The sequence below is a fragment of the Gymnoscopelus braueri genome (assembly GCF_963280865.1).
Source record: "Gymnoscopelus braueri genome assembly, chromosome: 12".
Lineage (NCBI taxonomy): Eukaryota > Metazoa > Chordata > Actinopteri > Myctophiformes > Myctophidae > Gymnoscopelus > Gymnoscopelus braueri.
The window spans coordinates 35,326,995-35,340,139 of record NC_137614.1 but is presented as its reverse complement, the minus strand read 5'-3'; the positions used below and the strand labels follow the sequence as shown (position 1 = coordinate 35,340,139).

Sequence of the window (13,145 nt, the reverse complement as noted above, 5' to 3'; positions counted from 1 at the left end):
ACTTAGGAGTAGAGGCCTAGTTAATGTTTGACGGGGCGGTCGGAATGATTCCAAAGGAATAAGGAGCCATGAATAGCGGCGGTGCATGACCCGCGCAAGCGACTAATACTGGCCTCGGTCAGAGGAAGAGATGAGGACAGCGGGGGGAAGAAGCAGCCTTTGTTGCCGTCCTCCGACTGGGGGCCTTGAGGGAGTGACTGTACGGGCATCATGGAGCTGAGCCTGATGAAACACAGTGAGGCCCGATAAGATCTGCCTGTACGCTCAACACTTCCCTATCCCTGCCTAAACCCCCTCTCCTTGGTCTTGGATACGTCTCTCTCTCTCTCTCTCTCTTTCTCTCCCTCTTCCTAAAATTATTATGGCAGTGGAAAAGAGACACAGGACAATTTTACATTTTCTCGGTTCTTTTGCGAAATCTGGAGGCCCCAAGGCCTGTCTGTTGACCCCCCCCCCCTCCCCCACCCCCCCCCTTTCATTCTGAGGAGACCGAGACTTCATTGTGTCTCCAAAAGGCCATGCAAATGGCTCTGCTTGATTGTGACACATTATCTGACAGGCGTGCACGCAGCACAATAGAATACGGTAACATTTCACTGAACGGTAGCTGCAGGAATGAACAAAGGAAGAGCGATCCAGTGCCGAGGGCCTTCCGCTTATCAGCCCTCGCAAGGTGCAAATTAAACAATGCGGGGAACGTGGCACATTTTTGTGCCGGAGTTGCGCCACAGAATGTCTGTAAGCAGCAAATAAACAAAGATAAGACGTTACAAAACAGACGAGGCGGGGGTTCGCTCCTGTTTAGTTTTTCTTTATTTTTTTCCGCGATGCAGTAAATATGGCATACAGTGTTTTAAGAGCTCCCCGGCAAAGGCAAGTGTTTACTGAGATCTTGTTAACACTCCTCTGGGGGAAGGCTGTCTTTGGCAGATGAAAGCCTGGAGCAAGTGATCCCACACGAGGTCTGAGTGGCCCGTAGTGCGGACCGCCCAGCGAGCCGGAGAGAGAGAGAAAGAGCGAGAGCGAGCAAGAGAGAGCGAGAGAGAGAGAGAGAGGGTAGGAAACTTGATGCCTCCCGGCACCTATCTCTGCGCCGCTCCGGTCCGCACCCCCCCCAACCCCCCCCCCCCCCCCCCCGCAAGTGTGCCACGACAAACACAACAGCTCTTCCGTGTCCACACCTGTCCCGACAAATTCCTGCGCGGACTCTCTTTTCCCCCCTCTGCTTTGACATCACTCATCTTTTTTTCCCCTCTCCTTCTCAGAACGCGATGGTTACGTGACCCGCCTCGCACAAAGCCTTTTTTTTCCTCTCCCCTTCCTCCCCCTCCCCCCGACAATGTGCCTCCCCCGCCCAACTCTCTGCCAGGCATTCTTCACTCTATCCCAGCTATCGAAAATGTCAAGAATGAGGCGGAAAAGGGAGAGGAGGGTACATCGAGCGCCGCGGCAGGTACGGTCTTGTCCCGTCCCACAGGGTAGTGGCTGCGCGCAGCGGGATGGGATTGGACTTGACTGTCTTAATTAAAACTCTGCACAGCGGAGCGAGAGACCTCAAAGCGCGTTCTCCGGTGAGACAGGGGAATGCCGCCTCATCATCATAGGTCCGTTTCACCCCACTGAGTAGAGAGAAAATGATTTCATCTGACTTCTGCCTCAACAGGAAGTGCTGCACCTTGAACCTGCCATTATTCATTCATAGATCAGTGCACGACTATACCGGCTCCGAGTCTGTGGTGGTTCCAGTGTTTCTGCAGGCTAGCGCGAGGCTCTGCCGCACAGGATGGACCGATGGAGCATCGAAAGAAGTGTTGACCAAAACAATATGAATGACCATTATTCAATCACGATCACGAAACTGTGTTGTTTTTCCATTGACTTGTCAGTGCGTTCAGGTGTTTGCTGCAACACTAGATAGGCAGTACCCCATAAATCATAGGTTTTAATTTGTATCAGCAACGATGTCTAAGCGGGGTATCGGGTTAGGTGAATTATTCTGTGCTTCTAAACAGGCCATGCCAAGAGCCTCCTAAAACACAAGGCGCCTCCTCCACAACAAAAAGGGGACGTTCTTGATAGGTGTCTGAAGCCAAGAAACTCCCCGTTCCACACCGAGGAATAAAAAAAAGGGAGGGGGAAACAAGCCAAAATAAAAGGTTAGCAGCAGTGTTTCGTGCCTAGACAGACAAGCGAGCAGAGGCATTTTATGTGTGTGCCAAATTCCATCTGACGCTGCAAACAAGCTCCAGTCATTGGAATCAGCTGCCACCCAGGTCACACTGGCGGCAAAACACAAGAGGATGTGTGGAGGACTCAAGTCTGAAACCCCTGATTGCACCAGAAAGCCTCTGACAGGTCGATCCGTGCCCTGCATAGCTACATTTCCCTTGGAATTCCAGGACTGGCTAAGTGTTAGATTCAAACTTTGAACAGCTGCCAGGCATTGTCAGGCTCCGGTTGGAGCCAAACAGCAACAAACTCTGCTCATTGGCATTGGGGGTGGAGGGGCATGCACCGATGTATGGTTGCAGATGTTGAGATCTATTCGTCACAGCTATGTGCTCGCGGCTCCATGTAATAATGCCTGACAAATGATTTCTTAACCCAAAAAAGAAAAGAAAAGAAAGAGGGATGTTGCATTCCAGTTTTGGCATCTATAATAGTTAAATAAACAAGTTAAGTAGCTGCTATGGCTAAAATAAATTACTACCACAGTGCTTCCCTTTCTCCTACTCTTCAACAAAACTATTTTTAAAGACTGCATGTTTTCAAGCACAAGTTGGATCCAACCTATTCATTCATTGTCCAAGTCTGCTTCCTCTGTGTAGTTAGGATAAATTTAGAACTCTGTGCCGAGTCATCTCTCTCACTATTCTCTCTCGTTTAGAGCCGAGCCAAGATTCTGCCACTAAAATGTGTGAAAAGTTGCAAACTGTGACAGAAAAGTGTGTGGGAACAACTGCGTCCCCTGTAAATACCTCAAAACTCCAGGTTATGTGTAAGAGAGTGTTAAAGAGCTTCCCCCTCACTTCATAAAACATCTCTGTGACTAAGCGCAAAGGTCAGGAGGAGTCATCCCTCAGCGAGGTCAAGCCCGTGTCCCTGGAGACATTTTGATCTTCGAGAGAGAGAGAGAGAGAGAGAGAGGCACAACCACCTCTACGCTGGGAAAAGCTTCACCATGGCAACTAAGCTTCTAAAATGACTCAGGTGTCCCCGTTTCATGGAATGCTGAGAAACCTGGACATTGTGTGAGCCCGGGGCTATGTAATTTCAGCATCCACTGATACATGACGATCCCCACTCATTTAAAGAGAGGCATTATTATCACCTGGAGGCAGGGCTCTGCAGGCTGGATCCCGTATAACTTTCTGACATGCACACAACAGACAAATCGTGGCAAATCAGCAAATAACATCAGCAGACACACACAGTAACACGCATTTACATGCGCTGCAAAGGAGAACTAATAGGGCCCATTTCACTGTTAGCCAGAAGCAACTTCTCAGGGAATCTCAATGGTAGCTGTTGATTTCGTATTTACTTTGCCCACTAAGGCTTTGCCAGCCTGTCTAGAGCGCCAAACCAGCACCATCCAACAAAAACCTCACTTCTCTAACCTCTCTGGGACTGCTGCATTCATGCTCTGTCTAAACCCCTACTGAAGGAATACACTTCAGGCTAAAATTAGCCCTTTGGCTAACACTGGCACATTTACAGTGACGTTGATTAATGTGCACTCACTGCTTTGTCCCTGTAAAAAAATGAAATCAGACAATACATAAACAATCTGCCGTCCATTTCTTTCTTTCTGGAGACTCTCAACAGGGTGCCAATTCAACCTGACCAGTGGCCAGATTACACAGAATATTTTAGGCCTGATTTATTCTTCATCGCATGACGATGTTGCACGCCAAAATAGCTGATCTACAAGCTCACAGCGCGTAGCAGGGCGTTGCTATCAAGCTTGAATAGCTCGTTCAGCTTAGAAATCAGGCTTTAGCCTCTTCTACACGCCTGAGAGAGCCCTCACCTCGCAACAACTTGAGGATGAAAAAAAAACCTACCTTCCACGCAGTTCTCAACAGACTCCAGGTTGCGCAGGGTAATCCTCATCAGGCTCGAGTTGAGCATCAGCTCGTTCTTGTGTGCCGGCCACATGAACTCCGGGGCCAAGTTGAGAAAGAATATGCGAGTGTCGCCCGTGGCAACCTGGTTGTCACAGATCCCGGGGTCCCCGAAGCCGCCGATCATCACCTTGTTGCCGCCGTCCAGCAGAATGTCGCCGTTCACTTGGGTCTTCCCTTTCAGGTAGCGCCACACCCTCACCTGCGCGACAAAGCATTGGGGGGGACAGGTATGACTTAGCAGCTTTTTGGAAATCTACCACAAACATTACACTGGGGGAAAGGAAAGGGAGTGTTTTCTGGATCCAGGGGGGGGGGGGGGGGGGTTGCTATTACAGCTTCACCCAGCAGATGGCTCAGATGAGTGTACGGGGGAGCTGATAAGGGGTTAACCCATTAAGACCTGAGGCAATTCTAGAAATGTCCACAACAGTTTTTTGAAAAAAATCCCCAAAAACTTATTTCGAGATTTTTCTAAAATGGCAGATCTACAAGCTCATAGCGCTGCACTTGGTGCCGCGCTGTGAGCTTGTATATCTGCTATTTTTGAATAGCCAAATAAATATAAAGTGACACAGATGCGTTCCAGGTCTTAATGGGTAGAGTCTAGCTCAGGGACACCTCATTCTCTTTTTTTTTTATCATTCAAGTTTTTCCTACCTGCTGACTGATTGTAGGTATATTCCTGCCACTACCAATAACCTAAGAATGTAATGGGGAGGAACAGTGCTGGACATGTTCTCTGCGGCAAACTGCAGCACCATCATGGGACAATTTCCTATAAGGAGTCGTCTCATTTTGGCTGAATGTGGTTTTCCGCACAATCAAGAGTCGTGTGCCTCTAATCTATTTGATTCATCCCTCGTGAGACACAGCATTTAGTTGGTGCAAAGCACACAGAAAGGGGAGAGCGGGCCCACGCGGCCCCAAAACTAGTTTATTTCACCATTAGTGGGGGATATCCGAAGGCTGTGTGTGTGCCATGACTCGAGATATGCTTTCTGTGGAAGGGTGGAAGGCTTTTTGCCAGCGTTGCTACATAGCTTAAGGTTATACAAAGCGCTGAGTCGAACTGAAACAGACATGGGCAGGTATTATTACTGTTATGATTTCAGGCATTAGCAATAACAGTGTCATGAAGGTTTTAGTCAAAACGCGCAGCCAGTAGAAGATTAGTGACATCGAAGTGTGTGCCTATGACGAACACTGGTGTGGGGTACAATTAGTGAACATTCTTTACTAAGAAACAATAAATACTATAAAATATAGAATACTGACTGATGAGTCACTCTTGCAGCACTGGCCAGTGATTCAAACAATAGATTATTTGGAGGGTGATTATTATATATGCTCAGCTGTGCTATAACTACTCTATGTCAGTGGTTCTCAAAGTGTGGTCCTTGAGGAGAAAATGTCCCTATTATTTCACCAGCTAGAAGTTAGCTAAATGAGACTATTATCGTAGGTTTCACTCTGTCCAATGTTGTCTCCCCACCTACAGTAGACAGTAGAATTATGTACTAAATCAACGACAAATGTTCTCTTACGGGGGTTCCCCTGGCACAATATATTTCAAAATGGGGGCCTAGAGTCTAACAAGTATCAATATGGGGGTCCTTGAGGTGACAATGTTTGAGAACCACTTCTGTAGCCTATGTGAGTGGGGAAAAACAGCTTATGGATTTTGTGTTGGTGTACTTTCAACCACTGCCAGTGCCAGATATGAATGGATCAATTATTTTAATGTGATTTGTGGCCAAGTTTCTGTCAAATTGTTGATGCTTGCTGAGTTGCTGTCCAGGGCCAGTTGCATACTATATGGGGGGGGGGGCTCCAGCCCGAGGCCCTTTGGATAAGAACATCAAAGTGACTGCCCTTCAGCAAAAATGGGGTTTAACTACTCCAAAAATGCAGGCATAATTGAGCTACTGTCGCCTGAAGTGGCTTCCAGCATAATTGTCAGGTGTCATTGTCCTCGTTACGCTGTATATTCTTGCAGAGTTGAAAGCCTCCTCTATAATCCACCGTACAACGGTGTCTCTCGCCGAAAAACAGCCGATCCACAAGCTCACGCCGACGCGCCGTGTGTGTGAGCTTGTGGATCGGCTATTTTCGGCAGATTGTCCTCTGTCAACTTTGCGACCGGACAATCAATCTCCTAATGATAATAACAACAACAACAACAACAACCGGGGAGAGGCGTTCTTTCTTCTTCTTCTTTCTTCTTCTTCTTACCTTGCAGGAGTACGTGTTGTGCACCGGGTCCATGTTCATGATCTCCTCCACGGTGCCGGTCAGCACTACGTTGGCCGAATCTTCCCGTTTCTCCAGGTCTTTCTCCGGGCAACTTCCAGCGCAGCGCCGGGGCTGCTGGCACAGCACGGCGATCGCCAGCACGAATGCCCAGCCGCGGCGACACAAGTGTCCCCGTTGTTGTGAATGTGAACCCGTCATGGTGGCCAACCACACTTGACTAAAACGGACCAAAACTATTTTTTTAAAAAAGTTTCTAAAGGGAATAAACGAATTAAATCGCCGCGATGATGCTCCTCCGAGATCAAACTCTTTAAAGTTGGTTGTGATTTTTTTTAAACCCCCTCCTATATCCCAACTTCTTCCCTATTAAAGAGATAAAGAGAATCTATCACTCGTTTCGTTGCATCTGCTTGCAGGAGCTCAAGTCGCTCTCTGCTTCTGCTTCTGCTTCTCCGCCGCCGGCTGGGAGACAAGAAACACACTGGGATTCTCTCTCAAGGAATGCGCTGCTCGCTCGCTCTCTCTCTCTCTCTCGCTCTCTCTCTCTCTCTCTCTCTCTCTCGCTCGCTCTCTCGCTCTCTCGCTCTCTCGCTCTCTCGCTCTCTCTCTCGCTCTCTCGCTCTCTCGCTCTCTCTCTCTCTCTCTCTCTCTCTCTCTCTCTCTCTCTCTCTCTCTCTCTCTCGCTCTCTCTTTCTCCTCACTCTTTTTGTCTCCCCTCTTCTCTCTCTCCCCCTTTCCTCTTTCTTTCTCTCTCTCTCACTCTTCCCCTCTTCTTTCTTTCTCTCTCTCGCTCTCCCCCCTCTTCTCTCTCTCTCTCTCTCTCTCTCTCTCTCTCTCTCTCTCTCTCTCTCTCTCTCTCTCTCTCTTTCTCTCTCTCTCTCTCTCTCTCTCTCTCTCTCTCTCTCTCTCTCTCTCTCTCTCGCCGCGCGCAACACACACACACACACACACACACACACACACACACACACACACACACACACACACACACACACACACACACACACACACACACACACACACACACACACACACACACACACACACACACACGGCTCTTTCAGAATGACGCTCTTGATTTGCATGCCATCTGAATCGCTGATGGGCCAGACAAGTGAAGGGGGGAGACCTGCTGTGGATTGGGATGAAAGCGGTGTCAAACGCCCCCCGTCGGACAGACAGACCTCTCCATCCACATGTGGCCTGGAGACACACACCACGCAACCAACTCATCTAGCCGACTGGCCCATTTGGTTCCCAAACTGTACAGCTCGAGACCCAAAACTAGTTTGGGTCCCTGCAAGAACCAAAACTAGTGAAAATAGCAGATCTACAAGCTCACAACACATCTATTTTCACTTCTTCTTTACAGCTAAATTGGTTTTAATTATTTCAATTTTACCTATGAAATTCTTGTGAGACATTTTTTTATTTTATTTTTGAAATAAGTTACTTGCGACCCAAAAATGGGTCCGAGACCCACATATGGGTCCCGACCTACTGTTTGGGAAACAGTGGCCTATAGTTGCATCACGCACGCGCCAATGCATTGTTGTAATCTCGAGACGCATCCCATTCCTTCATAGAATCAAATTGCAAGCAGCAAGAAGCCTATTTTGTGGCTTAGGCCTACTATTGCTGCTACTACTATAGCTATAAAGTAGTAATGTCAAACTTTGAACGTCACCCTCTCTCCCTTTATATATATAGGCCTATATATATATAAATAAAAGCCATGTTCAAATTAAAAAATCTATAAACGTTACCATATGACCATTCTGTTACAGTTCCTTATTTAAGAACAGACAGTGCGTAAATTTTCCGCTCCTCAAAAGCTGTAATTTTAACTACTAGCCTACCCTTCTATTCCTGGGGAAATGACAGGCTTGGTTATGCTCAGTTTGCTAGAGCGGATATATATTTGCAGAAATTTGTTCAAGTAGGCCAGAGAGTATAGTTAACTCAAACAAGTCATTTTAAACTAAATGAAATGATGCATTTTGTCACTTTTTTGCACAACATTTCAGTGGAAGTGCAGAAAAAATAAACAAAATGGCGCAGTTAAAAATTCAATTAATTGACGTTCTATTTCCTCAGCTTTGTGCAGGTCAACCCCTTTCACCATGGTGTAAAGTAACCAAGTACATTTACTGTCTTAAGTACTGTACTTAAGTACAATTTTTAGGTATTTTTACTTTACTGGAGTAGTATACTTTTACTTCTACTCCACTAGTATAACTCAGAGGAAAATATTGTACTTTTTATTTGAAAACTTTAGTTACTTGCTTCTCTGTAGATTTTTGTTATTATTACAAAACATACCCCACTTCAGTCCTATATACATTTCGGCCATTTGAAAATAGCCGATCTACAAGCTCAGAATGCCTTGCAATGCCACGCATTGTGAGCTTAGATATGCTATTTTCAAAGGATTTGTATACATTTGAAAACTTGTGAAATGGGACATATACTGCATAATAAGAACGTTCTACTTTTAAGTAGGCTACATTTTTATACCAATACTTTTGTACTTTTACTCAAGTAAATTTTGAATTCCGGACTTTTACTTGTAACAGTGTATTTCTATTTAGCAATATTTGAAATTGACACTTTTACTTAAGTAAAAAATTGGAGTACTTTTAAGTTTTCCCACCACTGCTATTTCCTCAGCTGTGCTATTTCCTCACTATGAATGGGTGAGTAACTTTAGGCTAGGTTTCTTTTAGCCTATAAAACATACACCAGTGTTCATTTTGTACAAATGTATAGGCCTGAGGGCCATTGAGGATTTTACTGTGCAATAACCAACCTTAAATAGAAAACATTCATATCCCCCTGAAACCTTTCTGTTTTTAATTAAGACATTATAAAACGAATGTTCCTCATATTTTGTTTTGCAACGTCTATGCCACCTGGCCTGACCTGTTCAGTGGGGGTGGCTTCGAGCGAAAAAAGAATCAAATTAACAAACGAATATTAGCCAACTGGCTGCCTAGTGCCTACTACAGTAGGCTACATCAAATGTTAATGTAAATATAGGCTAAGGCCTACTAGAAAACCCACCTATTGACGCGAAAAGCACTGGTTCTCTCCCGTCAGTCTCAGGTTGCGTTCACACATGACAGCCAGCGAGCCAGGTGTCATGATTCAGTCATTCAGGAGATGGCACTTTGAAAAGTGGCGCGAATCTATAGGCTCTATGCACAGCAAAGAAATTGGGCCTCTTCTTAGTTCCTTCACAGGTGTTACCAATGATAGGCCTACTAATGAAGGCTCTGTTCCATTCTGGTCAAACAGAGTCAGGGTGATGCTAATGCTATTGTGCATGTTGGCTCACTGGAAACACTCTGCTACACCAGTGGGTCTCAAAGTGTGGTCCAGGGACCCTCATGGTTCCTTGAGGGGGTTCCAAATGGCCCCTTACGGGTGTGTAATTTGGTTCCATTTGTACACTCTCAGAGTTATGGGGGTCCTTGAAATTAAAAGGTTTGAGAACCACTGTGCTACACTAAATGGAACAGAACAGAGCCTTCATTAGAATCACTGGTAACACCTGTGAAGGAAGTAATGAAGAGGCCCAATTTCTTTCCAATATGGCTGCTGTGCATAGAGCCAGAGAGTTGCACCAATGAGGGGGCAGAAACAGCACAGGTCACGTGGTTCATGTAAACTGGAAATAGTTACAATGCATGATTCCGTATAACTTCCGGTTGGGGGCTTTGTCACTATTCGCCAATAGAAGGCTAGAGGCTATGTAGAAGACCTGGCCCGAAGAAGAGAACGCGAGTGTCAGAAGAACTCTCTCTATCTATGGGTTTGCCTCAGACCCTTATGTGATGTGCACCTCCACCGGAAGAAGTAGGCCTAGTTCTTTCTTGTTTCTTGTCTATTTTATTTGGAAGTTGAATTATGTCTATGACTGTATTATAGACATCATCTATAGATGATGTCTATGTTTCAACCAGTTTAAAGCAGTGGTTCTCAAAGTGGGGTCCGGGGACCCCCAGCGGTCTTTGAGGGGGTTTCAGGGGGTCCCCTGCCCCCCAGCTAAATGTGTTAATGTAGCATCCGAATCGGTTTAACCACTGTAACCCTATTATACATCAGCTACGGCTGGTTATGAGCTTTTCAAAAAATCGTGGACAAAAAATGGAATACTTTTTAAACATTTTAACAACACAAATCTTGTCCCTGGCACAAAATATTTTCAGATGGGGGTCCACAGCAACTACATATTATTTTGGCATGTATTTTGCATTGTGAGTGTCGGCTGGCCATATGTTGCATAATTTGATTTGAATGGATATGTAAATATCGCCTTCCTTCTTTATCTCTTGTCTTATGTCTGATTCATTGTATGTTGTGTGGACGCTGTGGGCGCTGGGGGCGTGTTCTCTCCTCCGCGTCATCAGTGCCCATACCCTAGGTGGGATTGACAAAAAGGGCCTCTCTGTGTGGAGTTTGCATGTTCTCCCCGTGTCTCCTAGGGTAGGTACCCTCACAAAAACATACAGTAATCCTGGTCACTATACTGCCTCCCCCTGGCCAGCCGGGGTGCCTGATGGAGGGGAAAGGAACTGGTTGGAATAACGTGTTCCTTCCACGCGCTACGTCCAACCAGGGAAACTCTCCCCTGTCAGGTGACAAGAAGGTCAGTTGGCTCTCATGCATTGAAGGAGGCATGAGCTCGGCCCTGGCCTCCCTAGGTTGGCAGAGGGAAGGTAGTGCCCAGGATTACATAGACAATTGGCACTGGGTGTAAAAAATGGGGTTACAAAAATCGTGGGATAAAACAATTAATTTAAAAAAAAAAATGTGTGGAACTATGTCTGTGTACAGTAGCCTGTGTACAGCACTAGCCTATGTAATAAATAGTGTGATACCATTACAGCTGCAAAAAATCTAATCAAATCCGCTCTTCCAAGACAAAGACTGCTTGGCCAGGGGACATAAATGTTTATGATCATTAGGCAGCATTACTTGTTGTCAGCCAGGTCCGATGCCAGGGCCTATACATTTCTCAATGGAAGAGTAGGGAGACCACCTGTCTCCTAATCTGAGTTCCCAGAAGTTTTCGCCAGCTCTCGCATACAAACGGGAGGGGCGAGGAACTTCTGGGCCAAAACCCCTTTATTTGTGGGCGGGATGTAACTTACGCTCAGATTCTGAGCGGACACGCCCCTTACCGGTCTGAGAGCTGTGCAACTCGTCTAAACAGTCCGACGAGAGGCAAACAGCAGTACACAACAATGGCGGCCGCAATTTCACAAGGAGAAATTGCTTCCCGTCGCTCCTATTTACATGCAACACCCACTGCATGTGGATCCCGCCCCCTTTTCTTCATTGGCTATTGATTTGAATCAGAACGCAGTGGCCGCGCCCCTGCTGTCCAGGCTCTGAGCCGAAGTCTCCCAGACTACCTGTCTCCACCCACTGCAGATGTATAGTTATGTTGTATTAACATACTCTAGAGATTGGTTAAATAACATTGTATTTATTGAAATAAGTTCCAAATTGCAGCATTGCATAATTTATGTATCGATATGAGAGCTCTATATGAGTACATCAACAACCTGTCCAAAAAAAAAATGTCTCCATGATGGATTGTATTTTAAGACTTAAATCCTTCACTGTGGAAAAAAAAAAACTTCTACAGACGTCAAGAACAACTGCACTGCAGATGATCAAAGTCGGTTGTCTATCTGTGTACACTACGCAGTGTCACTGGCACATCTTTCCTAGCGTTCAAACTTCCCAGAACTCATGAACTATCATGTTCGCCTCACCACCAATTGTCTTGTGACAGGCCTCCTCATCCCGCAAATATTTCAACACAAAGGACCCCCAAAAGTAAACAAGCTTTAACAAGCAGTCGACTGGGGGAAGACATTTTCATAGGCTTTCTTGTCAATCAGGGCTGGATGGCAGATGTAATTACAGTGAGAAAGAAAGAGCGGGGGGTGCAGCAAATACATGGAACTGCATTCCCTCCCGGAGGGAGTTTATTAGCCGACTAACAAATCGTGCTGAAATTGTTCCAGGGAAATGTATCTGGTCGGGTTTTATAGGCAGTGTGTCTCACTTTCCTGTCAGTATTTACACAGTAGACTCATCTGTTTTAATTGAACTCTGAGAGTGTACAAATGTAACCAACATCATACTCGCTTTGTGTATAGTAATTATATAATGCATTAATATGTTCACTTGAATTCTGCAGCCAGTAAAGGTGGGGATGATTGTAATTATGGGTATTTAACCTATAATAATACATGATAATTTATCAGTTACTATATGTTTTGTACAGTATCAATGGAAATATTCAATTAAAGTAAAAGTCCCTCGAAATTGTAGCTACTTTCCACCACTGCAGTGTATGAGTCGTGTGTTTTATTGTTGGCGTACAGCTGCACTCGGGGCCGTGATGGTGAACACAGACTGCATAGGCTGGCATGTAGCCACTCAGCGTGTGCTGCGGTCTCATAAGCTCGTTTCAGCAACTATATGCAGACTTAACAAAACACAGAGCCTTTCCCATTTCTGACAGTGTTGCATGGCAAGTTAAGCTGTTATTATATTCCACTTTGATAACAATTACTCCGCGGAGGGTTGGTGGCCACGGAATAATACCTTGCAGCTGCAAACGGTCACCTCTATTCAGATGTGCGTCTTTGGAGAGAAATAGGTGTAACCTGAGACGTGACACTAGCAGCCAAAATGTATGCAAAGGCCCGCTCCCGCCCGGGCCGCATTTCATTGAGAGCC

The 13,145-nt window shown here is 45.8% G+C and overlaps 1 protein-coding gene across 1 annotated transcript; it reads right to left on the bottom strand.

Annotated features, from left to right (window-relative positions):
* Positions 1 to 2,274: 2,274 nt before the first annotated feature.
* LOC308096523 (agrin-like) lies at positions 2,275 to 6,831 on the bottom strand (the record flags this gene model as incomplete). The annotated part of the gene is made up of 3 exons (XM_080443943.1): positions 6,363 to 6,831; positions 4,068 to 4,329; positions 2,275 to 2,279 (listed from the first exon to the last, which is right to left on the bottom strand). Exons 1-3 carry the CDS (start codon positions 6,579 to 6,581, stop codon positions 2,275 to 2,277), a joined length of 486 nt encoding a protein of 161 aa, XP_080300069.1. The 5' UTR covers positions 6,582 to 6,831.
* Between the last annotated feature and the right edge of the window lie 6,314 nt (positions 6,832 to 13,145).